At 39.4% G+C, this 27,007-nt stretch overlaps 3 protein-coding genes across 10 annotated transcripts in view; 1 reads left to right on the top strand and 2 right to left on the bottom strand.

Moving 5' to 3' along the window:
* The window catches only part of GLT8D1 (glycosyltransferase 8 domain containing 1), an 8,003-nt gene extending 1,473 nt beyond the window's left edge, over positions 1-6,530 (bottom strand). The window contains exons 1-9 of one of the 3 annotated variants that reach the window (XM_075761893.1): positions 6,399-6,530; positions 4,599-4,658; positions 4,394-4,492; positions 2,801-3,017; positions 2,028-2,145; positions 1,409-1,493; positions 1,065-1,177; positions 337-503; positions 45-157 (exon numbers count right to left, since the gene is read on the bottom strand). In XM_075761893.1, coding sequence (XP_075618008.1) covers positions 45-157; positions 337-503; positions 1,065-1,177; positions 1,409-1,493; positions 2,028-2,145; positions 2,801-3,017; positions 4,394-4,492; positions 4,599-4,614 — 928 coding nt within the window. In that variant the 5' untranslated portion in view covers positions 4,615-4,658; positions 6,399-6,530. Of the gene's footprint in view, positions 1-44; positions 158-336; positions 504-1,064; positions 1,178-1,408; positions 1,494-2,027; positions 2,146-2,800; positions 3,018-4,393; positions 4,493-4,598; positions 4,659-6,120; positions 6,295-6,398 lie in introns of those variants that run through there. The other 2 variants (XM_075761895.1, XM_075761892.1) reach the window with 2 other exon arrangements.
* Positions 6,496-8,895, top strand: SPCS1 (signal peptidase complex subunit 1). Its single transcript, XM_010305370.2, has 4 exons — positions 6,496-6,900; positions 7,294-7,353; positions 7,680-7,766; positions 8,709-8,895. Exons 1-4 carry the CDS (start codon positions 6,496-6,498, stop codon positions 8,829-8,831), a joined length of 675 nt encoding a protein of 224 aa, XP_010303672.2. The 3' UTR covers positions 8,832-8,895.
* NEK4 (NIMA related kinase 4) lies at positions 8,329-27,007 on the bottom strand. Of its 6 annotated transcripts, none has more exons than XM_075761886.1 (16): positions 26,797-27,007; positions 23,076-23,342; positions 21,857-22,054; positions 20,896-21,003; positions 20,102-20,256; positions 19,281-19,422; positions 18,073-18,498; positions 17,580-17,633; positions 17,216-17,359; positions 16,180-16,320; positions 15,704-15,770; positions 15,211-15,317; positions 13,779-13,867; positions 12,915-13,120; positions 11,240-11,373; positions 8,329-8,545 (listed from the first exon to the last, which is right to left on the bottom strand). In XM_075761886.1, the coding sequence occupies exons 1-16, from the start codon at positions 26,887-26,889 to the stop codon at positions 8,459-8,461; spliced, it is 2,418 nt and encodes an 805-aa protein (XP_075618001.1). In that variant the 5' UTR covers positions 26,890-27,007; the 3' UTR covers positions 8,329-8,458. The 6 variants fall into 6 exon arrangements, with proteins under 6 accessions (XP_075618001.1, XP_075618002.1, XP_075617999.1 ...); XM_075761887.1 differs by having other exon boundaries at positions 8,381-8,550; XM_075761884.1 differs by lacking the exon at positions 8,329-8,545 and adding an exon at positions 9,523-10,528.

The raw sequence follows: 27,007 nt of genomic DNA, 5'->3' as shown, positions 1-27,007 counted from the left end.
GAAAACACACTGGAGGAGCAGTGTAACAAATGTTTCATACGTACCAAGATGCCGGACATTCCACATGGGATCAATACTGGAATGTTGTTTGTAAAATACAATTAGCAGTGGAGGTGTCGTAATGCTGCCAGCCAAAGTCCTACTGTAAAGTTCTTCTCTGGAAGATGAAAAGAAGTTGGGAAAGGATGCTTGTGTGGCCCTAAATCAGTTTATTTTCACTTGCAGTTGCATGACAGGAATCCACAGATACATACACAGCCCTTCATTTAACAGCTAAATGCCATGACCATAACCCAATCCCTGACCTGCTGACCCCCCCAGCTTGGGTGTACTTACGCTACATTAAGTGCCATCCACTTCTCCAATTGCTTTGTGATGTTCTGTAATTTCCATTCTGTCAAATTGGCAACAAAAACGCCTGGATTGAAAGAGCAGGTGCTGGCTTTCATGGCAAGCTTTCGGATGGTTTCTTTTTTGTAATCTAGAAACCCAATGTAATTATACTGGAAAAAAAGGAGAGTAGAAATTAGCTTAAAATATGGTCAAATTAGTACTTAAAGAAAAATTTTGCACGACTCCCAACAGACAAGCATAACTTGAAGTTGTTAAAGCAAATACCCCTTCCTTTAAAATGAGAGAAAGAAAGCATAAGGGGTCTAACATTTTTAAAAATGTGATTATATAAACTACATACTTTAAGGAATGCTGCATGGTCTTAATAATACCATATTATTAATATGGTACCACTCCCAGAAAAAGTACTTTTTATACACTCACAAATGAAAAATTCTCCCTCTGATTAAGACTTCCTGCTGTTCCACACTGGGAATTGCTCTCATTGTAAAGCACAGCAAAAATTCAAACTGCTTTTACTGTGGCCAAACAGAAACTGCAGGCGTCGTTTGTAACACAAACATCAGAGTAAATTGATTTGGGTAGGGACAGTCACACCTTTAGGTTCGCTGTATTTGGAAGTCAACCTGCAAGAACATTAAAACTGAGTGCCTGCTTTCAAAGGCTGGGATTTACAGTTATTGTTACAACTGAAACAGAATAAAACTAACCTGATTGCCTGCTCCACGGACAGCAACTTTATTAGTGGTCGAGTCACAATCATCTGAAAATGCAGCTGCATGTCCAGGTTTCAATGGAGTGTTGTAAAGCTCAAGAATATCATCTGGAAAATGGAAGCAAGTACAGAAAAATTAAAAGCAATCCTGATTAAGTGCTGAGTGGCTTTCTGTTCAGTCCGTTGTTCCAGCAGATAAAACCACTCAGTTTAATCCAACTCATTCATAATTACAAAGTTTTTACATCTTTCCTTGAAGAAGCGTTTGGTTACTGTGAGAGACGGCATGCTGAGCTCAGCATAACGCCAGTGGCAAAGGGCTAAGAAAAGGTCCCATACCTTGCACTATTATGTCATCATCCACATAGATGGCCTTCTCTGCATGAGGTACCAAACTGGGCAAGTAGAATCTTGCAAAGGTTAACTGTGAAAACAAGAAAATAAGACAAGTGAAGAATTAAATGAAAAATTGTCCAAATAAATGTGAAACTGACTGATACTCCTGGCACTTATTTGTGGCACTAATGTCCCAGACAACTTCTATCAAGGAAGTAAAATAGGCAGCAATATCCTAGAAGTTATTTAAAATAAACAGGTTCTATCAATTCCTCATTTTCCATGACTTTGTGCATTGATTTAAAACTAGTCTATATTAGAATTTCTCGTTTCTCCACATATATCTGTAGTATCTCTGAGGTGCTGGCATGCTTGACATGCAAGCTGCTGTGTTTCACTGTAGCTAGCAGCAAAAAATGATAGTAGGCATGCATATGTAGATATTCAAATCCATCTCTCACTATCTGGAAATTTATTCTTACTGAAATTTAGGTATTTGATTATGAAAGATTGCTTCTAGGCTAACAGATTCGGTTTCGATCTCCAGTAGTGTTCAAAAGCCAGCATCAAAATATATTGTTACTAACTAATAATTGCAAAAAGTAATCAACATCATCCTCACTGGTTTTAAGGTGTCTGCCTTTTGAGGATCCACTTGTACTTTCCCTTCTAAGACACGGGGGTCAAAATCCAAAATTCGGTATCTCAAATTTTTCAGAGCAGTGTTACTTAGCCACAGCCTGCAAACAGGAGAAAGGCACAGATTTTGGTAAATGACACAAAAAAATCAAATGACAAGCAAGAGATCCGATTGACAGTGACACAGATCTTGATCTGGCCACTTGCTTCCCTATCCAACAAACATACATATAGAATGTAATCTATGGCTGATGCCAGTGGTGTCCTGTATGATTGCAGAGGCATGCCCACTATCAGCATACTGCACAGCTGTGACATAGGACAGGTACGAGGTTGCTTCTTATTTTATTAGAAATATATGGTCTTGTTATCACAGGTCCTTCGGTGTGAACAGATGTGGGTAAAAATAAAAGGATTAAAGACCCATCTAGAAAAATGGAGAAACTTCATTTCCAGCATCTGAATTGCTTGGATTAAATGTAGGAAGTAACTTCTAAATCCCTCCACCAACAAACTCCAACCCCACTGGCTGGATACAATCCCACCGGAAAAGATGGCTCTTTTCCATCACTGAAACATTACCAGAAGGAATGACCATAGGACTCCCCACTGCAGCCTTGTCAAAAAGCTGCAATAAGCAGCAGCAGCTAGGACTGCGATTTAGAGGAGTGCAGTTCCAGAGAAAGTCAGCTCTTCCTCTTCTCAGAGTTACTAAAGTTTTACAGTATTGTAGGAATCTAATGAAAAGATCATTACCTCAAGTGATCCACAGTATCATTCAAAGTAACAATATGGAAAACCACGTTGGATCTGGTGTGACGGTAAATACTGTTCATGGCTGCAATTGCACCCCCAAGCCTCTCATCTGATGCTGCAATGACCACAGAAATCTCCTTATCATTCCTTTCATCTGCCAGCCTCTGGGGAACCGCAGGTATGAAATCTATAGGCTGAAGTCCTAATGGATTTGAATCTGTGGAGTACAAATGGCATCACATACTTGTTTTATGCAAATGAAACACAGACATTATTACCACACTAAATTGCTTTTGTTTCCAAAATTGTTGCTAAATTCCAATTGTTTCTACTATGCAAGCACTTGGATGCCTCAGCTGAGGTGTGGATTACAGTGTGCCAGTATCAAACACTTTAAATATAGCACCTGCTCTTGAGAATCCAAGCTGTTTGAATAGAAAAACATCACACTTACAAAGAAACTACATACATTTAACCGTACATATTCACACAAAGCACACACAGCACAAGGTACTAAAACAAGGCTTAAACTACAGCAGGCTGCACTTACCTTTGGTCCTCTCTGCCACATCTATAATCTCACTGACTTCCCCCTCCCATTTGCCCTAACCACGTTCTAGTCTTCTCCACATCACCCTGCCCTCTTTTTCTTCTACTTTCTTTTCCTCTTAGGTAGGAGGAAATAAGGAAAACAGAAATTCTAAATTAAAGTCACTGTTGCAAATTTTTCCCCACTGAAGATCAAGGCATTAAGTACAGTCCATGTTTATTCCAGGGATCATAGATCACTCTACATTATCTAAGCTGAAACCACAAGAATTTATACTCAGTGTGCAGATAGGAAAATGGGAGATCAGTGTTGAAATTCATTACCAGACCGCATCACCTGTAAAAGCTGGCACATTGCCCACTACCCACACTTGTTATAACCACACTGGTACCTTTCAGATGATCTAGACTATTACATACTGGGCAATTTGAGGCACATAGCAAACAGGGACTTGGCAGCTTGTGGGCAGTAGTTAGCTGTTCACAAAGCTAAGCTTCTGCTTGCCATTTCCTGATGACAGAGCTCAACAGCTTTGACTTCACCTGATTCCTGGTCAAGGCCTCCCAGGCTCCTATTGAACTGCTGTTGGGAAGCACCTGTACAACTGCTACCCAGAAGCAACAGCTCCCAAGGAGTGGCAAAGTGGGACTTGGCAGTTAATGGAGACATGGAGAGGCTCTGTAGGACGACATGCAGTTCTTAAAAGGGGACTCCTGGAAATGAAAAGGCTTTGCTAAGCAAACTGAAACGTATCTTCGTGACTTTCAAAGCCAGAAGGAACCCTTACTGCTATCTCGCCTGGCTTCCTGACCGAGAAAAGTCACAGGACAGCAAGGAAAGCAAGAACAGACAAGCCCACGAAGCTGAAGTTTCTTGGGTATGAGAACAGGAAAAGATACACTCATAAAAGAGTGCAAAAATTCTATCTTGTTATGTAAATGATTCATCATTATCATACACATTATTTCAGCAACCTGGTGGTTTCTGTCTGGCCAGAGCATGTGCTTTCCCACCAATCATAAAAAAAATAAAACTCAACATACCTGACAATTCCCGTTTCAAGAAGTCACTGAGGCCTAGGAAGTTATGATGAAGAACTAGCAAAAATATGACAACAGCCACTATAAGGATGGAGATGTTCACTGAAAATTTAGAAGAAAAAAGTTTATCAATATAATCACAGAAAAACTGGGAAACTCAGAACAGTACAAAAGAGATTTTAAAAAAGAGACACACATATACACATACCTTTCCTTAATGTCATTTTTCTCTTGTTATTTTATTTATTAGTATAAGGTTCCTGTAAACCTGCAAGAAAAAAAAATACAGCAGTCACTTCCTACTTCCAGTGCATGCCTAGACAGGGCATAGCACACTATCACTAGAGTGTCAAAATAGTTTCTGAATGCAGCGAATGTTTCCTTAGAAGGTAAAACTGTATGTCACATTTTAATAACCGAGTGTGGCATCTCAGTAAGTATGTAGCTACAATGGTGTATCTACAGAAGACCTCAGAGATAAAAAGAGAGACAGATCTTACTTACTAAAAGATGTATCTACAGAAGAACTCAGAGATAAAAAGAAAGACAGATCTTACTTACTCCACTGACAGAAAGAAAAGGAAAAAAAGAAAAAAAAACAACTCCTGCTAGTCAGAAGTGATCCGAGAAGAATCGGGAAAATTACTTATGGATTCTTTACTGTTGAACCAATTTATTTAACTATATCTGAACTGGAAGCATCCCAGCAATAAGGCAAATTATTACACATTTCTTTCCATACTTAACTAACTGCAAGATTTTGGTAGGACACGGTGCATATACACTTATTATATACTTATTACACACTTTCAAAACCATGAAATTCTTCACATAAAATATAACAGAATATCAGCTGAAGTGTCATCACACAAAAAAGACCACAAAGTGTGAAAGAAGGTACTACCATCAAGTTATAGAAGGGGATAAAACCACAATGCAATGATGCGCTTTGGTACGCAATTCAAACGTACTTATTCATTATTTAACGGTAAATCTGATTGTGAAATCGGAACAAGAACTACACATCCGAGAGTGTGAAGTAGCTCTCAAGTAACACACAGAAAGCACTCACAGCATAACAACATGCAGAATTCAAGAAACAGCGACAGTTCTAGGTTAAAACCCTTGCAAAACTCCAAATACCGCAAACCGTGCTGTGACTGTTACGAGGGTCAGACACAACCATCTTCTTTCCACCGCTGCATTTCTCCCGTGGGGACGATACATTTATCGAGCACAACAAGTAAATGCCATAAGCCATGTCTACAGCACTACTGAACTGGGTCAGGGCACGTAGCCTTACTTTAGGGTACGACGCAACGCCTGTCTTTAAAATGACGTCGCCCCGCTCCTCAGCCCCTGCGGCAGCGACGCTGAGGGCGCGCGCAGGTGTGTACAACTCCTGCCCTTCAGTGACAGGGCAGCTGGCCGTGCTGAAAGCGTTGACGGATTGACTTTTCCAGAAGTTATTGTCACTGCAAACACAACCCCACGCTAAAATACTCAAACACCTGCTCGTCGCTACGCTGCCGCAACCGCGGCCACTGCCGTGGCGGTTTGCACACACTAAGCTGGGAACGCGACTGATCCCCCCCGCCCCCCCTCGCCGTGTCACCGCGTCGCCCCAGCAGCGCAAACCGCGCTCCCTCGGGCCGCCGCCTCGGCGGGGCTCCTCCCCCCAGCCCCGGAGCCCCGCTCTCCGCCACCGAGACCGCCCCTACTGCCCTCACCGCGCGCCCGCGCCGCCGCCAACTGCCACCTCGACAGCGCGCCGCCCCCGCGGCCGCCACCACCCACCAGCAGCCCAACGGGCCGCAGGTGTCCGCCGCGATGCCCGACGGCCACCAAGGGCGAAGGCCGCGCCGCGCCCGTCCTGCTGAACTAGCGGGGCTGGCGGCAGCCGGCGACGACTTGGGGAGGAGAGATCAAGCCTTGGGCGGGAAGGGCCGCCCGCACGCTGCCAAGTCAGCGGCGATTCCGGACAGGCGACCTCGCAGGCGCCTCGCACCTGTCGGCTGAAGGCCCCTCAGTCAGGGGTCCTGAGGCTCGAAGCCGCCGTTGCCGGGGAGACAGCGTCCCCCGCCGCGTCGCGCCGGCCGTTGCCGATGGAGGCGCAGGGCGACGACGGCGCAGGGGAGGCTGAGGCCCAGGCCCAGGCCCAGGCCGAGGCCCAGGGCAGCGGCGGCGGCGTCGGCGCGGAGCCGACGGCTGAGGCAGCAGCCTGCCACCTCAGGCTGACGGACGGGGCGGAGCGAAAGGGGCGTGTTTCCGGCCAGCTCAGCAGTCGCTTTCCGGTCTTGCTACACCGAGAGGGGCGTCGCGCTGAGCACCGGTACCCGCCGAGCCAGCCCGCTGCCCCCGCCTCGCAGGGCGACGCGGACAGCCGGGAGCCGCCGCAGGGCCCTGACGAGGAAGACAGAGACGACTACGACGAGGAGCAGGACGAGGACTGTGAGGCGCTGCTCGCCGCCGCCATGCTGAACATCTTCCGCTCCATCCCCACGGAGATGGTAGGGGAGCCGCCCCAGGATCCCAGAATCACAGGGACACACATATCGTATCTTCTCAAGCATATGCTCTCTTTTGTGGTGTTAGGGCTTTTACATAGTGATATTAAGCTAACTACAACGATATTTCGAACTTGCGTTACTTACCCTGAACAGACACGGCTTGCTTTTATTTTTAGATGATGTGGTCAAGACTGTAGGGGAGGTGTTAAGTGAATGAAAAGCCGAATTCTTTTACATTTGAAATCCAGACACTGTAAGAAAAATAATTCCCGTTTAGTTTGAAAGTTGAACCAAACAGCTGAGAAGCTGTGGTCTGGCTGACTCTAGGCTCTAACCTGAAAGAGTTTAACTGGTACCCAGTAACTGACCAAAAAAAAATATCTCTTTCCACAGGACTACAAGGGCCAAAAATTAGCAGAACAGATTTTTCAAGGAATCATTCTTGTCTCTGCAGTAAGTATACTAGAACTATGGGTGATAATTAAAGGATTTTATTTTGTTTTCTGATCTTACAAACAAGGTTTTTTTCCTGATGTTTTGGCTTAACCGGGTCACTAAAAGCTATAGACAAATTCAGAGGGGCTGTTGTGGATTAAGACTTCTCTTCTTTCAATCTTTTACGTTCATTATTGGCCTACAATTTTGAAGACAAGGTTAGAAAGATGTATGGACTGTGCTCGTGAAAGCCCTGTATTTTTCTACTTAACTTCTCCCCAACTTAATCACGGCATGGGAAATGGTTTTGTTTGTTTTAAAGTTTGATTATTTTTTTCCTCCAGATAATTGGTTTCATCTATGGATACATCACTGAACAGTTTGGATGGACTGTCTACATAGTTATGGCTGGAATTGCTTTATCATGTTTGGTAAGATTTTTTTTTCCCCGCACACCAGAAAATACATTATTTAACCTGAAATAATCATTAAATTAAGGGGCTGTCTGCACAGACAAACTATGTAGCTATGTAATTCAGATTGTTCATACATATCTGTACTTTCTTTGATGTGCAGAAAGTGCTGTACAAGCCAGTAAGCACCTTTTCTCAAATGCCAGTAAGACTTGAGAGAACACTGCAATTTAATACTGCTTTTGAATTAGTTTTTCATTTCAATTAAATGTTACCTTTAGGTCAAGCTGATAGCATTGATAACAGAAAGGACAGCAAGGCTTTCTGTGGCATAGTAGCTTGTCACAAAAATATTACAGCTGGCCTGCGCTAGGATGCAAAGTATAGAGTTAAGAATAATTCTTTATTCACACACACGAGGTGTCCCGTTCCAGTCGGGGCACACCGAATGCAGTTTTACACATGGTTCTTATACCTTTCAAGCGTTCAGCTACAACATGATTTGACCAATCACTACTTAATGCACACATACTACTGTTTTGAAAAGCCACTATCATTCTATGGCATGATCATCCATCCATCTGCTGCTTTCTTGAGCTAAACGTCCCTGGAGTCGGTCTTGCTACAGGTACTTATCTGGGATGCCAGAGAGCAGGAGGGTTTCACAGAGGTGTCAGAGGGGCTGGGGTGCTGGCGCTAGTAGTCCAGGGCTATCCTTTTTTCTTCAGGGTGGGTGCTGTCGTCATCCTCCTTGCAATGAGCTGGGGTCCTTTAGTCATGACTATGCAGTATACAATATGGACTACAAATATATATATATCTTTACAGTATGAAATTGTATGAACTTTCTTAAGACTAACTGGTACAATAGTTAGGGAATGAGATTTTCCTAGCAAGCTGTACAAAACACTTATCTCGCATCTTGATTTATATGTTCTGACTTCATTCCTTTTCTCTAAGCTAACGCTCCCTCCATGGCCTATGTACCGCCGCAATCCTCTGAGGTGGTTGCCTGTCCAAGAGTCGGGAACAGAAGAAAAGAAGCCAGCAGACAGAAAGCCAAAGAGACATGCTAAAAGCTAAAAAATGCAGTTCTTCATGCTGTTACTCTGTTAAAGTTTGTTAAATGCATTTCCACTGGGAGATACTTCTTGGCTTAGTGTTTTGTTTTTTTTTTTCTTACTACTTTGTATACTACCATGAGTACACCAAGATCTACAGAGAGCATAAAGGTGATCTGAATTTTGGCTAGAGTTTCAATGAAGTTGCTGGGAAGGCAGGTGTGCGGGGATTCACTTCTTTAGAAGGCTACTGGAGGTCACATCTCAAGTATTTTAGTACAAAGGAACGCAGCAAATCAAATCAAGTCTAGTTAGGCTGTTGCTGTAGCCTAAAAGATAACACACAGCTGGACTTCTACTAAAATATTTCTAACAGTGTGTAAAACAAGCTATCAGTAGTGTCAGGTTGTAACAAATACTGTAAAACAGTACATACCCCACAGTTCTGAAAAATGCTAAGACTTGGAAAGTGTTCTAGGATAGGAGATTGCAGAGTGGCATTTTTTGTTTAAAACAAATTTCCTTGGGTAGAGAAAGTAACATCTTGACTCTGCATAATACAGTAGCTCTTGAAACCTTCTAACTTGAGCATCCCGTATGTGAGAGGCAGCAGGATCCAGAGATATTACACTTTTTTTACTACTGCCATGTTTGTCTCCCTCATAGGTGCTGGAGGTTACAATATTTAAGCTACAGGCAGGGAAAGAGACAGGTTATGCATTTAAAATTTTATTTTACAAATTCAATTCCCTTTTGACAACTTTATCCTTTGGGGAAAAAAAAAAAAAACCCAGATGCTTTTTCTGTAGTGATGGTACATGACAATGCCTGGACATGTGTAACAACACAATCTAGATGCAAAGAAAGGGAAAAGCTGAGATGCCTATTTCTCTACGTTACCCTGGTCTTGGGCACTTTCATTCCTAACAGGAATTAGTATTTGTAAGGCAAAGGGATTTCTCCAGCTGGGACCATGGTAACCATGGCTGTGTTGCTTTCAGACATTTTCAGACTTACTTTATCCAGTTACCAAATACTTTCTACCACCTTGGTGATTGCCTTAGCAATAAGACAAAGGCAAAGGTTCTGCTTAAAAACAGTACAGCCACCCCCTTTAGCACTTCAACTTGGCAATTTACACAACCTGGAGGGCCTCTGGTGCTACAAAAATCAGTAATTGTTTCTGCCTGCTACATTTTTTACAACTATTTAATGTAATAGCTTATAACCTATCACACCATAGCCTTGGCATAGATTTTGTTACTGTATTTAGTGTATGACCATACAAAAAAACCTTTTGCTATGACAAATCCAAAATCAAAACTTTTTTTTTTACATTCCTTTGTATACAAAACTTGGTATTCATCCCTCTCTGCATCTATAAAAGGCAACTTTAAAAAGTTTCATTAAGAGAATAAAAACTAAACTAAACAGTTTCTCTTCTGAGAAAGTGATAGCCTGGTTCACATTTTAACATGAAAAATATTACTATGAACTGTAACGTTTTTTGCAAGTTCACCTCCTTACTCCAGCAAAAGAGGTCAATGGATAAATGTGCTTTGGAAGCTGGTCCAATTTATCAAATGAGCTATAAAACAGTCCTTTTCTCTAAGGAAAAAGTTCTGGTCAGAACTTCACATTTTCTTCAAGAAATTTCAGATGGCGTGCCTTCGCACTGTAACTTGCATACTTGTCTCCCATATGGTCCCGCAACTGCAGCTATTTAGAACACACAAGAAAACCCCACAAAGTTTATTGACATTGAAAAAAGCAGGAACTAACAAAATATTAGCAAAAAAAACCCAAAAAACCAAAGCACTCAACTGAAAGCAGCATATGAAGTTAGATGGGAGGGAATAATAATGGAAGAGTCTGAGGGGAAGAGAGTTCCAAATCCCACCCGACATTTTAAAATATAAATCAGATCTTCACAGGTTATACTTACCTACACAGCATTTTATTTGTAACCAAGTTTTGAATCAAATGAGCTGGCGGTATTGCTCACTCACCTCTATTAGGAACAGACATTAAATTGTTTCTCACATTGGACATAAGGGGCATTGGACTAAGTAATGTGAAGGCAAAAAATTATGTATCAAAAGAAATTATTACTGGAGAAATACTACAGAGTAAAATTACTGTCATCCATGGCACCTTCCACTAACTCAGGGACCATGGTACAATTCTAGAGCTCCTATGCTTTCTGAGGAATTTGTGATTGAACACAGTACACATTCAGAATCAAACTTTTTAAGACTGAAAATGACAATATACTCAGGCCCTTGCCTGCCAATGACTACAGAAAAACACTTCTTGAAATCAAGGTTTCCACTACTCTATCAATATCTAAAAAGGGTGGGGAAGTAAAGACCTTGCTCATTTATCTAGGTTTACAAAGAAATTAAACAAATTACTATGAAAGACATTCACCTCTCTTTTCACTTCATCATCTTCTTCCATGATGCTGTACACCTTCTCAAGAAGTTTCACTCCCAATCCTTGGATCACATCAGATCTCAGGATTTCAACCATTCTCCTAATCTTGTCAGGAACTGATAACCTATCTATAAAAAAAAATAATAAAATATGTATCAATGCAGTAACAATTACTTTCAGTATAGTGAATTTTCATACTCTATGCAGAAGAACAACATGGGACAACATTGTAAGTGTTGCCAAAGAATTGCAGCTGATCATTTGCATGAAGTAACTGTTTATCTGAACTGGCTAGCTAGAATGATCAACAAGCACAGTGAATTAGAAGCCCTCGGACACTAACTCTTATGACACTAGTACAAAGTCAGTGCAGACACAGTTTGCTCAATTAGGTCCCTGTAACTTCATTTCAGGTGGTTCCTGTATACTATATTACAAATACTATTTGAACAAAAAGTACTATTCTCTAATACTACACTACCACCCACATATTTTAATAATTCAATCACTCGTGCTTACAGCAAATGTAACAAAAAGTTTCATCACTGTAAAACACTAATGGAATAATTTTTGCAATCTGCCTTTTTGTCTCAGCAGCCTTTCAAGCTTTTGCTCCTTGGCTGAAGCTGCCAACAAGAAATAGTCATTTTCTAAGGGGAGGCCTCCATTAGGAACTGAACTGAGAGCACTAGTTTGCTCTTTTCATCACTGAAATCACCAACACTCCTTTCACAGGATGGATCACCTTCTGAAAATAAAACATCTGATCTAATTGAAATAAGTTTCAGCTTAGAAATGCAGTAGCCCTGTCATCCCAAATGGTAGCACATAAACATTCTTAAGAGTGAGAAAAATGGACAGAAAAAAAAACCCACTGAAATTTGTACCTTCAACATTCCATCATACCTGTTTAGAGACAAACTCTTTCAGTGTATTTTATTTTAGCTATGCAGAATCAACTTACCAGAGTAAAATCCAGTGTTGTCCCATTGCTTTGCCTGTCACCAGGCTAGTTACAGTCCTTTACCATTTAAAACCATAAGCACAAGAAGGTCTGAGACTTCAGAATCCTGCCCTCAGCTTTTTCACTTGTTCTTGTTGCACAGTAAGTGCAGTCATAGTAAATATAATTTTTTCTTACTTTTTGGAATAAACATACATACTTAAGGTCTAAACCATACCTTAAATATGAAAAGTGATTTGATTCTTGCACCTGTATCTGTAGGAAAAATAAGCTTGCCCAAATTCTGCAATGAGGATGATCTTCTATACTTGTACAACCCTCCACGGCATTTAATGCTTTGTGTACAATTTCAGCTTTATCCGTAATTCACAAAGCTTCACAGCTATAAAATCTTACTTCAAAATACTCAACTCCAACTGTTCATTTTGGAAGCTTTCAAGTCACATGGGGAAAAAAATCATATTGCAGACCAGCTTTCTCCATTAATAATTACACAGATTGATCACACATTCCTTTCATTGCCAAGTAAACCACAACTAGAGCAGTTTTGCTCTAAAATTATTTATAAAGATGTTTACTTCTATAAGTATTGTTGAAACTTGAGAGGAAGTAAGAGTGGATTGTCTTCTCTTGTCCACTAGCAGGTTTTCTTTCGTTATTAGCAGTTGACAACCATTCATTTAAAGCAATAACAGAGTGACAGACCTGAAGGAACCTCTCCAAATTTTAATTCCTCCAATTCATCAGGTGATTTTCCATGCAAAATCAAAGTGTCTCGATATTTTCTATGAAGTTTAAACTCTGGGGCTGGAGTCGAGGTTACACAGTATTCAGAGTTCTCCTTAGAGTCCATTTTCAGTGTCTGTGTCATTAGCTGCACCAAGTCATTCATTTCATTCATATTGCTTTTTCTAGTAGAGGAGAAATAAGATGTAATTCAGTCACCATTCACAATGCAACTTCCACCTTGCAGTCAGAGGACTTTCAGTAAGTTAATCAGGTCCTGCTAAGTATTGCATGTCAAATTACTTCTTGTGGTGCAGTTTTATCAATAGCAACATTAGCAGAATTTCATATAAAAAAGGCTCAGAGCCTGTTCACGTAGCAACAATTCACAATACTATTGGCTACTGCTACCTGTGTAGCTGTACCTGTGGTAATGCAACAAAGAATATTTTTTGAAAAGCTGCTTACACTGACAAAATCAGAAATAAATACATCCTCATTCGCAGCAGAAAGGAAACACATAGGCACCTTTGAACTCATGCTTTTAATGCATCCTGACAGTATATGTCCTTTGATGCTGGAACACTGGTTTTCTGGGAAGCTACAGTTGACAAAAAACAGTCCGCAATCACATGTCCCAGAAAGTTCAGCACGGAAAGTTTATAGTCGCAGAGAGACAACAATTAAATGGAGTTTGTTTTCTTTATGCATCACATACTTCAATAACTCACTATGTGGAGATAAAGTGTGAAAGCAATTCCTGCCATTTTTTTTCCCCCCACTCCAAGTCTAGGTCCAATACAGCAGTGAAAACTCTTGCACGGTATTGAACAAAATACCTACTTCTCCCTGGAATCTCCATCAGACTTATCTGTAGAGCTTGTGGAAGAGCTTAACTCATCATCAGACAGGCAATGGGTTTCTCTCTTTCTCTAAGTGAAGAGAAAATAAATGAAAAAAGTTCTAATAGCCAAAAATAATTTACAACATGGCATGAATTATTTTTCTTACATGAAAAACACCCTTTCAACAAGCATATTTTTACAGACTCAGCTTGATAATATTTCAAAGGTGTAACCTTCGGTTTTAGAAACAAGCTAATACACAGAATATCGTCAACATACTTTATGAAATGCATACTTGACTAGCATTACATCTCAGTCGTGCAGTTTCAACCACTACAAATGCTTCACCAAGTGCCTTTTAAAACAATTAAATCGTGTACATCCATCAGTTCTCAGCCAACTATATTATAAAGTCATTACCCTTAGCCTGTCTATTGGTCTTTAAATACATATTTAAAAATAGTATTTAAATACATTTTTATCACTTCAGTAAGTTCCCAGCATTCACTAAAATATAGAGAGATTTTAACCACTTGTCTCTACAGTCTTGTGCTCGCTGCATAGCATAATATGCAAAAATATCACTAGCATATGCACATACAACTAATGTGTACTAACCTTACGTAATCTCAGTTCGTGAATGCAGATGAAGTTTTTGCATTTAGCTACCAGTTATAAGCATGCACATGTAGGTAAAACATGCAAAATACCTTCCATGCAAGTGCTGGGCTGAGGAAAATAGAGCCTACACTTTGAAATTTCAGACTAAAATTTCTTCGTTGTTAGTCTTCTGCATTTATTGGTATTAATAATGTTCCTGATGTTGCAGAAGATTGTCAAATGTACATTTAAGACCTTAAAAAGGACTTTCTAATTAGACAAAAAAGATAACATTAACAGAAACTTCACTTTTCACCTAGCAACTATTCCTTTTTGCCAGCACACAGATGTATGCACTTAACATGACTACAGATTAAAAAAATAATAAAAAAAAATGTTCAAACACCACTATCAAAGCAAAATTAGATGTACCAGGCTAAAGGTAGGGTGTTCTTAATGGAAATTTAAAGCAGACTATAGATCTGTAACTAAAGTATAGTTCAGGATAAACTTTTTCCCTTCCAAAATAAAATAAACACTGCAATTTAGAGATCCCACAACAATCAGTAAGAGATCCCTAGTTTTCATCTCTGACAAGTGGAGAGAAAAAGGACAGTGAGCCTGGAATTTTAAACTGATCTAGCCAAACAAAAAGGTAGATTAGAAATAGGTGCTGTACTCTATCCCATGACTTATAAAGCAGTATTTACAGAGAACTGTGCACTCTTATTGACTGAGTTTCTTCCACACACAGAATTTTTTAAAATATCACTTTCTTCCCAAATTGTGCCTGCATTTAAATATTTCAAAAGCAGATGACCCCAGTTTACCTGAGAAATACTGGGATCTGATGAGGACTGAGCACCTTTAACATGATTTTCCGTATGTGATTTTGCTTCAACTACTGCACTATTTGATGTTCGTCTTGCTGGAATCACTGGAAGGATAACATTTTTACAATATTTATAACTTAGCTGCATGTGTTTTGAACTAGTTTCATGCTCATGCAAGAAGTCGTCTATCACCTGGCAGAAGACAGGCAGGTAGGTATTCTGCTAAGAGAAAACACTGAAGCTTCTATCTGAAAGGTGTATATTCTGTGCTTCATGTACATTTCAAAGACAAGTTGTCACCACTAAACACAACTGAACTGAATAAGAAGCAGAAAAATAAAAATTTCTGTTAAGATGTGTGTATTTCACTAGACCCTTAGTGCATCTTTCTGAAGGTGTTAGTAAAGAAGACAGAAAGTTAGAATTTCTTCACAGAGAAGTTATCAGCCTACTTACACATAGAATGTTAACATGCAGACATAAAAATTACCAGAGGGAAACATCTCCTCCTGAGACTGTTTTAGCCTCCTTCGTTCTCTTGCTGACAAGGGCCGCTCCTTCAAAAGAAGTTAATTTGATATTAGTTAGCAATTGTCACAACAGCTTTTGTTATCTAATCACCTATAAAGCAAAAAATCCTTTTCAACTGACATGGAAAAGAGAGCTATTAGACCGTTTGATCATCTAACAAGTGCTTATTATTTATTACAAATATTATTTATTACAAAATAATAAAGTCTTGGTCAATGAGACTTGGTCAATAAGACTAACATGCACTCTGGAAAAGGAGATTCTGACCTCCCTGGTTCAGCAAGGCAGCTTTTCATCTGATTGACCAGGTGCTTGACAAGACTTCCATTAGGTAGGAAGCTACTATGCATTTCTTTACTGTGCGTAACATTCAGAGAACAAAGTGCCAGAAGGAACAAGAGACAAAAATAAGGTAACATAGTATTCAGCACTAACCTTTGAAACGGCAACTTGACTTGTTTTGGTACTATTTACTGATTCAGAGGCTTCAGCACCATGCTGCTCTGCACACCTCTGTGCTGTCTTTGTGTTCACATCAGAAAGAAAAGGTAAAGGCCGAGGAGCAACTGCTCTGAACTTGAAAGAGAAGTGAGCAAGAATTTACACCTTTTTTCATCAAAAGTTAAAAGTACTTTGCAATCTAGAAGACATTCTTGCATAGTAAGTCTGGATGCCAGAGGTTTTGGATCCTACTGTAACCTCTTCACATCTCCCAACTTCATCCCTCTCTCTCTACACCTCTGCTTGCATCCACTTCCCTTCTCTCCATCCCTACATCTTGTCCCCCTCCTCCTAGACTATTTTTCAGCCAATGCCTTTGCAACAACTGTCCCCACCCTCAAACAGAAAAACCCACAAGTAAAACAGGATATCATACTGAAAACCAATCACCCTCTTCTCTATTCTAGTATGGCTGGTGCCTTTCCCTAAAGGAATCTCTGCTCAGTGTGGAAGCACTGACAGAAGCCCTATCTTATGTGCATGCATAAGGGCCAAGATTTTCTTCCTAGAGTTTGTACTCATCAGAACAGAGACACATGTAACGGCTGCCCTGAGCTTAAGTACTAGTCATCTACTACCCATTACAAACAGCGTTATCCACAACAGTCAGGAAAAGTACTGCTGTATATTTTGTACTCACAAACAGTGAGAAGTCCTGATGGAAATTGCTAGAAAGACTGTAGCACAGCAAAGGCAAAGCCCACAGTTCCCTCTGTTTCCTTGTGCCCATCTGGCACACCCACCTCACACTTGTGAGGGTTATTGAGATTTTCAAAGATTTACACAGACTGCTTCTGAAGGCTATCTTGAGTGTTCTGCATTTTGTTACCAATGAAGTTATACAGATACACATGAAACAAGAACAGTATAAAAACCCCCTACCCTTTTTTAAAAAAAAGGTCCCATTTTTTAAGAGTAAAAAATGCGGGAGTCAAAGGAAAGAGGAGAATTATTTTACAAGTATCTGCACCTTCTCTGAAGAGACTTCAGCCAGTTCTCTTTTCTTCTGCCGTCGCTGCCGTGAAAGAGAGGGTTCACTGACAGAACTATGAGGCTGCAAGTGGGAGGTAATTTTTTCCTGAGCATCTCCTGAAGCTCCATGACAGACATCATCCTAATAAGTAAAAATATTTTTTAAAAATGTAGACTGTAGATTTACACACATACACACTTTTAAAAAAAAAAATCAAAACACAGGCCACTTCACTATTTGGACTACATCCACCTTAACATATCACAGTTACAACTACAATAAACTCTTACTTGATAGACAGAAAAAATACCTGCTGTACCAGAGTTTTTAAGCTACTAAACCTTCAAAGAAGGACACTTACTTGAATTACAACAGGAACAAATGGAGCTAGCAGCTTTTCAGTAGAATCCAAGCTCTACAATAGATAATGATTTCTCATCAGAAAAGTGTATATGAAAATCTCATAGCGGACCAAAATGCAATGAAAAGACAATCATCACCTATTAGCCCCTCATCTAAATCAGGACCAACTTGACATTAGCCAGGCCTATTTAAAACATAGAACAAAAGTTCCAAAACTATTCTTACCATCGCTCTTATCAACTGGGAAAGAAAATTGTTGTTCCCAGTAAAAACAGAATTTCCATCAACTAGATGCAAACCTAAAACTACTTTACAACATTGCCTTTGCAAATCTGAAGCCAAGGCTCCTAACCACTTAAGCATCTCAGTAAGTGCATTAGCAGCATCCTACTTTGACAGAAAAACATGTGCAGCAGCTCTCTAAATTTTAAGAGCTGGCCATTAGTAAGATCTATTTCAAAGTCTGTTTCAAGTAAGCATAAACGCATTACCAGGTCAGTTTGCTTTTGGTCTTTTGATACAGGCTGCAGGAGTTTCAAAGTGTCACCATCTTCTTCTACAGCATCAAGAGAAGACTGCTTAGACTCAACATTTTCAGCTTTAAAAGCTTGCTTTGCTCTTTGCTGCAGTCCATCTTCCTTAATTGGTGGGCTACTGGATGTTACTTTAGAATTCCCTGGAACATTTAAATACTTTGCTTTATTATTCTCTGGAATATGCTCACTGCCACACTTCTCACTTCCATACTTCATCCTTTCAGATGGTAAGATATCAATATTCACTCCACTAACTGTAGCTAAGGAGTCTCCCAGGTTGTTCAAATCATTACTGCTTCGTTTTCTTTCCAACTCAACAGATGGTTTCTCTGAGGGACAAAATTTGGTGGCTTTGTATTTGAGGACACAATCTTCTTCAGTCTAGAATTAAAAGGAACATGAAAAAATTAATTACCTTTTGGGTATTATGCACATATGAAAGAATACTCTAAGCACCTAAGGAAAATCATTAACATACCAGACTACATAAATTGCAATGAAATTATGATCAATTACAGATTAAGAGCCTCAAAAAAGCCACAACCCACGTTTGTAAAGAGATTCAGACTGTATTTGCAAATGACATATTTCAGGTATTGCTTTATACACACGTAGCACACCTACTTTTCACCAGGACCATGAAAGAAAAGTTGTACTCCCTTGGCTCTTCCTTTCGGGAGGAGGCAAAAAGCACCAACAGTTTTTAAGATGTACTACACCATATACACACAGTATTTCAGCACTGAAAGCTTAAACCCACAATAGCAGATTCATTACAGAATATAAAAAACATGCACAAGATTAACCATTACAAAAGATTTTTCTAAACACTAGAAAGAATTCCAACAATGAACAATTTCTTTGTAATTATAATTAGTCTTTCCAGTCAAAAATATGTATTTCAAAATGATTACCACTTGTCATCAAATATTTGATATTTGACCTCAAATACTCCATGAGTAATTGACCTAGTGACAGCTATTTAGTTCCACTCTTGCCTAAACACAATTCCTTCCTTAATATGAATTTTACACATTGCTAGGAGTCAGATCTATGTTGTCATGAATGCTCAAGGCATTTCTTATAAAACGCTGTTTTTTTGTCTAGAAAACGTGCATTATTTAAAAAAAAAAAAAATACATATATATATCTATCTCTCTCACAACTTTATATTTCCTGGCTTGATCAAAGGAGTGGTTTTGGTGCCTAACATTCCTGCTATGAGATTCATTCTTCACTGGGACCAAAGAACAAGGCTCTTTAGGTTTAGAATTCACTGTTTTCTTATGACTTCTGGCCGCTTTCCTGTAAAGAAAATAGAAGTTGCTCATTCAGTCACCAGCAAGAAGACCTTAAGATATTTCTTCATATTATACTAATTAAAAAAATCCACTCCACTAAACAGCTTAAATACAGAGAGTATAAGATACTGGGCTTTTTCAACAGACTGTGCACAACATACTCATTTTCATCTCTACACAAGGAGCTTAAACACACCCTTCAGACTCTGTCGGCAATGTACACTTGTTCAGCATAGTACCAAGGATCAGCCCTATATGGAAGCAGTAAAATAACTAAGCTTGACAAAGAAAAATAGTTATATGAGTGAATATCAAAAAGAATTTGGTTTTATAACTCTTAGCTGATAAATGGCCTCAAAGAACCATATGGAAAGATGTATATTTCGTATCACTTCCTTGAAAATAGTGGTGCTACTTTTTTTTTTTAAACTCTCTGAATAAGCTGTGCAATTCTAACCATTGCACAGTTTTAGTCTGCATTTGCCCAAAAAACTAGTTTCCATTCTAATTCCCTCCTACTATATTTCTCAAAGAATCTAAAGCAACTCATATGTTCATATGCTTTGGAACTGCACACCACAGAACTAATTTTATCCTGCTATAAAAAACAGGAAAAGCTGTAAAACAGATACCAGAGTAATGTGAATATTTTGCATAGAATCACTCAAATGAAAGTATCTTACGCCTTCGTGGCTTCCAAAAACAACGAAATTTGGTGCTTGATATATGGCTGTCGTAGTATGCTCTTCACACTAGGTCTTTCCTCAGGTTTTTTGCTGAGCATAGTTCGTATTATTTCTACCAATTGTGGGCTGTAATCCTTTGGCATGGGTGGCAGCTGTAAAACAAAAGGGAAGTCTGATATTATTCAACATATTTGTCAATATGGGCTACTGCCAGATTATTATATTCAGCTAGGTACTTTGCATAAAAAATAGCCCCATCGTTCATATTCTGAAAGTTACCCAAGTGCTTAACAACCCATGAAAGAGAAATACAGAAATTCTAAGTGTTTTGTCTAAGAATTTCTCCTATTTTTTATTAATATCAGCAGTTAAAGTTCAATGTATAGGCATAAATACTTACATAAAATAAATCCATGTTAACTTCATTATATGCCAAAACAAGTAAGACACTTAAATAAGCTAGTCTTACCTAACAGGAAAGTGGCATCACATGAATAGTGATTTATTTCTTTGCACAATTTTTAAACCAGAAGCAAAGTAAGAAAGCTATCTCAGAACTTTGAAAATTAATCATTATACTAGTTACACAAAAAAAAGTAAAAAGAAGCTCTAGCAACATCTACAAATTAGTAACTTCCTGGGTCTGATATTATATCATATACTGCCATGAAATACCAGTCATAACCTGCAAAATATTTTTAAGTCCATGCAATATTTCTGTTTGGAAAAGGTTATCTCAAGTTCTAGACAGAAAATCCAAGCACAGATAAAATAAATCTTAGAAGTTTTACCTTTCCTTCTATAATTCGGTAAACCAAAGAGTTCATGTCTTTAGCATTAAAGGCATGTTTCAGTGTAGCCATTTCATAAACACAACAGCCTAATGCCCAAATATCAGACTGAAAAAAAGGAAAAAAAGAAAAAAGTTTTGGGAACTTTGTATTAATTGTAGAAATTTTATCTCCGAACTTAGTTACCTGTTTTCAGAGGCCTTCAATGACAGTCAACTAATTATTAGATCAAACTCCATTGCAAACTTTTGGCTTCAGTCTCACTCTTTTGTTTTTAATTTTGATCAACTAAATTATTTTTTCCAAATACCACTAGGTTTTTAAGAAAAGTGTAAAAAGTTGCCATTTGTAGGGGGTTTTATTTGTTTTCTTTTCAAGTACAACATTGGATCTAACTGGCAAATGAAAATCTTTTCATTTTTCATTGGAAGAACAGTTTCCCCTCAGCTCTTGCTCACTGTAGACACTCCTATTTATGGTGCGTGTGGCTTGCAGCAAGAGTATGTTTGCTTTATTTTATTATAGTTTAAATTCACAGCAACACTGCTTCTCTCTCTACTTAAAATTTCTTTTTTTAATGCTGCTCTTATGTCTAATACAGACTCTTAAGTGTAAAGTTTCCTACCTGTTACATAATAAATTTAGAAAATGCAGCTAACATAGACTGATATTTTTGTTTACATTGGCATGCTGCAATAGATACAGGCAGCCAGCTGAACACCTCAGCTGTGATAACTCATCACACGCTGTGAATTCCCACCTACTGCAGCAAATACAGTTCCAGAAACAAAGGTCCCTGCAAATCTCTCTCCCTTTTTTTTTTTGTTTGGTCTTTGGGGACATTAAAAAGAGTTGGAAGCGATAAGAAATTAAAAACAATAGATAAGACTGTAAAGTTCTCAGACAAACAAAATAAGTTGCCTAACAAAGTAGAAACAACATTTGCATTAACATACTCTACCTTGTAGTTATAGGGTTTGTTAGAAAAAAGTTCAGGGCTCATGTAGTACGGTGTGCCTATGAGAGTGCTGGCCATGTCGTATTGGTTTTCCAACACTCTGGCTATTCCCAGGTCACCCACTTTGATTATATTTGTTCGTGTCAGAAAAACATTTTGAGTTTTAAGATCTCTGTGCAGAATGTGCTTTTCATGTAAATACTGGGGGAAAAGAACATATAAATAGAGTTAAGTAACTCTTCATTGGTTCTTCTACTCTGAAAAATAAAATCATATTACACAAGTCAAAGAGGGAAAATACAAACACAGAAAAGACACATACATCACTATGAAAATCAGGAGTGCCCCTGCTGAAGACAGTATTAGTGAATTAACATTAAGAATGACTGATATAGGCACAGACCCAAAACTTGGCTCAGCTTTACTGAAATCTCCCTGTGTGGCTCTAAGAAGCCAGCAGAAAAAAGGAAATAAAAATCTAAAGTTAAGACTCAGACTTTAACTCGCTTTCTGCTGCCTCCGTTTCTTGACAATCATTTCTTAGTCTTAAGTAGAAAATTTCAGTGGAAAATACAGCATGGCTTTGTATGAAGAGGGAAGAAAATTAGTCTTATAATAAACAAGAACAAGCAGTACTGTAGACTTGCCTATATCTGATCACAACAGGCAACTTTAAGATAGATAGAATTTTCTGTCCAATTTCTTCTTTCTTAGTCTTAACATTTATATCTGGTCTTTATTACTATAACAATTGTCTTTAAAGTTTGATAACCTCCAATTACTAAATTTCAACAGAGTGAGATAAGATTTAATAGAAATTATGAATCAGTAGTCTAAGTGTACCATTAAAAACACCAGCAGAACCATAGAACACAAAATGCTTCTAAAATAATCTGCTTTTTTTTTAAACTACATTTTGTAAATTTAATCTAAACTTTCAAACCAGAGAAGCATTTCAAACTAGAATTGCCAACACCCTGGAGGTTACCACTGTCTACTGTGATACAGAGGCGTAGACATAAAATAGCAATTTCTTACCTAAAATAGTTAATTTGACTGTAATGACCTGTGAACATTTTTAACGTAGTAATAACCACTGTATTTAGATGCTAATCCAGCCAAACTGGAATTCAGACTGCAGTGTAACTGTAGAAATTTTGAACGCAGGAAGAGCCAAAATTCAATTTATATCTGAAGGTGACAAAGTTATACTATATTTTACCTGCAGTGCCATGGCAATCTGGACAAACCACTCCACCACCTGATGCTCAGGCAAAAGTTTGCCCTTTTGCTCTTTAAGTTTGTGATACAGATCTCCTCCCTCGCAGAAGCCCATAACAATATATAATAGGCCATCTTCCCCCTGCCAGGATTCTCTGTAGGTGACTATGTTCGGGTGTTTCAACTGGGATAACAACTGTGCCTCTTGTTCTGCTGCTTTTCTCTCTCGGTTGGAAGCATTTTTAAGATTTAACTTTTTGATGACATACTGTAAAAGAAATTGCAAGGTATATCATGAGAGATGAAAGTAACTATGCAGAAGCCCTAGGGAATTCCCCAAATCTAAAGGAAATACAGTATTTGAAATCTCCACACATTGTTCTATATGGAAACTTCAATTTGTCTAGCAGTCATACATAATTTCTACCATTACACCATAAAAATGGAACAGGTGTGGTTATTTATTCATCTACCTGAATAAAAGTCTGCACAGGAATTTTGTAGCGTTTTGCTTTCTCTTGACTAATGTTCAGATTTATCTTCCCTTCCTACCCCCCTCTCATTTTAAACATGTGTCTATCATTCATCTCTTAAGCCTGAAATACCAGTTTGTGCATCACAGTTACTCTCAAAACAGGCCATTTCAATAGAAACTTTAAAAATATAATAACATTAAGGAGAGTATGCAGTCATAGGCAAAAAATGACAATGGATGTCTAGGATAAAAGTCATCTAGCTAGAATTATTTTGCTCTCTCTGCTAGAAAACCAAATCCAACTCCTTTCATTTTATATTAAGGAAAAGTAGACTTTTCCTTTCATTTCTTCAGAAATGAAACATATGTTCTTTTTTAATAGAGAGAAACTCAAGAAATAACAGCACAACTTTGGTGAACATAGATCCTAGATTTGAAGACCAAAAATGCTGTTAAAATCTCAGTTTCAAGACTTAGATTACAAAATCCCCACTGTTATACTCACAAGAAATACCTAACAGAGCTGAATTTCTGAACGCAGGAAGTAATGCTGCTGAGCTTTTCAGGCCTGCTCACTGTTTTCTTAAAAAACTTGTTACTGGCAGAAGACCCCCAAGGCAGAAATGACTTCGGACTGTTTTGTACAAAAAGTCTACAAAACAGCGAAGCATGAGAGAATAAGAAAAAAGCTTCTATCAGAAAAAGAAATATAGTAGTTTTCCAATGTGCATCTCTACTTGCTTTCTCAAAAACCTGAAAACAGATGTAATTCACTTTTCTTAAAACTATCTGTTGCATTTATGAGCTTCTGCATATGCAGGCTTAAACTTATTCAAGAAGAAATGAACACAGGGAAGTAGAGAATCTTGGTCATACTGAAAGAACCAAAAAGTCTTACGCTGATTCCTAAATTTCTTTTATTCTGTATTAAGATGGGCTTAGAATCTTTTAAAACTACGTATGAAAGCTGTTATTTACTTCCCTAATATGTACTATGTCAAATGTACTTCTAAGGAATTTCAGGTTTTAGCAAAAATACAACTGAAGCTGAACATGAGGCAATAAAATCCATAGCATGCATTCATCATACATAGCACCAATATTTAGTTCTGACCTGGCCCCCTTCCTGGTGTAAATTTTGTGCTAATCACTTTTAGGGCATCAGCTTTCCATGGAACAATCATGCCACAGTATACACCTGACCCACTCTTACCTGAGAGCTTTTAAACCGAAACATCTAAAAAAAAATTTTACTTACTCGTATTTCAGTGTCCTTGGCAATTGCTTAGGGTGTCTAATTCCCAGGCTGGCCCTATTAATTTAGTCCAGCACATTTAATTAGTGTTGAGGAAGACTGCCCGCTGTATATCAAGGGAACCAATTATGCAGAAATCAGCATTACCTCGTGATTTTGTGTTTCAGAAGTCTGCTGGATATTAGACAAGCGCCTCAATTCTTATAACCTGTGACGATGCTCCCAAGAAGAATATAAAAACCCTAATTCTGTACATCATCATCAAAGTTTAAAATAAAATAGAAATGCTGTGAGTACTGTGTTCTATTTGACAAGTCAACTACAACTGTGCCTTTGGGTGTAGAAACCAAAAGCTTTTAGCTTTATATCAGCATCTGTCTTTAGATGATATACTACCGAAGTACAAAAAGCATGCATATAGCCTAACTTTAAACCTCGCATTGGTTATATTTGGTTTAATGAGCATGTTATCCTGGCTAGATTCCCATGAAGTCTATTGCAATGCTCTTCTGCCTTATTTGATACCAAGTTGTGTACAAATTGGACTTTTTTTTTCTTAAACATTTGAAGCCACTTGACCTTCTCCACAAAAAAAACCCAGCATACAGTTAACAGCAAATACACTTACATAAAATATAATTTCTTTCACAGGACATGTAGCACTACGCCAAAGCCACAACAAAAAATCCCAATCATCCTGCTACAGAAGAAAGTCTATAAAAGTTGGCAAAAGATAAGAGACAGTAAAATGTATTAAATATTTAAGATAAAATAACAACGATAAGGAAGCAAGGCTCTTGCCAATGTTAATGATCAGCAGCACGACAAAGAGCTGAAATCCAAGGACCCACATACAGTTGAAAGTCACCTCAATGCACTGTTTACTTTTAGGACCACGAGGTTAGCAACTCTTTGCGGACATTGGACTATGCACCAGAGTGGCCTGGAGGGAACAAGCGCTGCCAGTGCTGCTACCCAACCCAGGGATTCACCTTTGGATTACAGCCTCTTTCAGGCCTTCATCCGGAAAGGATGCACCCTCTGATCACCACTGGGCACAAACGCTTCTCCCATCATCTCTAGTCAAATCCTGGGCATAAGGCTCACCCCTAAGGTTTCTGCAGTACGGCTCTGTGGATGTTCTCCATCCCCATTTCTTTATCCTCTTGCATTTCCTATCAAACACATCTGCTTTGGCCAGGCAAGACAGATTATTTCAATTTTCCAACAAAAAGGCAAAGAAAAAACTGCTTGCACTTCAACTCTGACAATACCAAAACTTTGCCAGGCTCTGCCACAGTCGATATAGCAAACACAAAGCCCGTCTTCTTCCAGCAGAGTTGATGCCAGTGAAAGCCAACGCCAAAGGCCATTTTTTCCATCCTTGCTATCATTGTTATCTCCACCACTCGTGCATGTATCTCAGAGAGACTACACAAGCAGTAACAAGCCAAGAGCAGCCTTTTCTGCTTCACACTAGAAGGAGTGGGCTGTATTTTCCTGTCACCCAAAGGACTACCAAAGCTAGGTTTTCCTCCCCAAAACAAGGCAGTATACATTTTTAAAAAACAATAAGCATTTTTATTTAAATGGAGGAAAAAGAAAAAGCAAAAAAGTGACGATTTGGGAAGGGGGGGGTTAGTGGGGGTTGAGATTAAAAGCGGGGGGGGGGGGGGAGAAGAGTCTTCTCCACATCTTTAATAAAACTCTTCATACACAAAGGAGAAAAACAGGAATATCTCGACAGGCAAGCCCAGCTCATGTGGTGGCAGTCACACCTCAACAGCAGGTCATGGCCACAGCTGCACCCCGACACCAGGCCAGAGCCCTGGTCGTGCCCAGGGCTGTCAGGGCCACAGGCCAAGGGGTGGCCACAGGCAGCACTCCCAAGCAGGCCACGGCCCCAGCGGCACCCCCACAGCAGGCCCCGGCCATTCCCCTCACGCCAGCCCCGGCCGCAGCCGTGCCCCGCTGCGACCAGCCCCTCGCTACCTGCTTGCTGTCCTCCTGGTGCCGCACCAGGCTCACCTCCCCGTAGCTGCCCTTCCCCACAGCTCGGAGGAAGCAGTAGGCAGCCAGGGGCATCCTCCCGCCGCCCGGGCCCGGTCAGTGCCTGGCGGCCGGCGCCCCCGGGACTCCCCTGCCCTGCAGCGCGGCCGCCGCTGCCATAGAGATCAGCGCGGCCGCCGCTGCCATAGAGTAC

This window comes from Balearica regulorum, chromosome 10 (genome assembly GCF_011004875.1).
Source record: "Balearica regulorum gibbericeps isolate bBalReg1 chromosome 10, bBalReg1.pri, whole genome shotgun sequence".
Classification (NCBI taxonomy): domain Eukaryota; kingdom Metazoa; phylum Chordata; class Aves; order Gruiformes; family Gruidae; genus Balearica; species Balearica regulorum.
The sequence above is the reverse complement of the archived record's forward strand: the minus strand, read 5'-3'. Positions and strand labels throughout refer to the sequence as shown.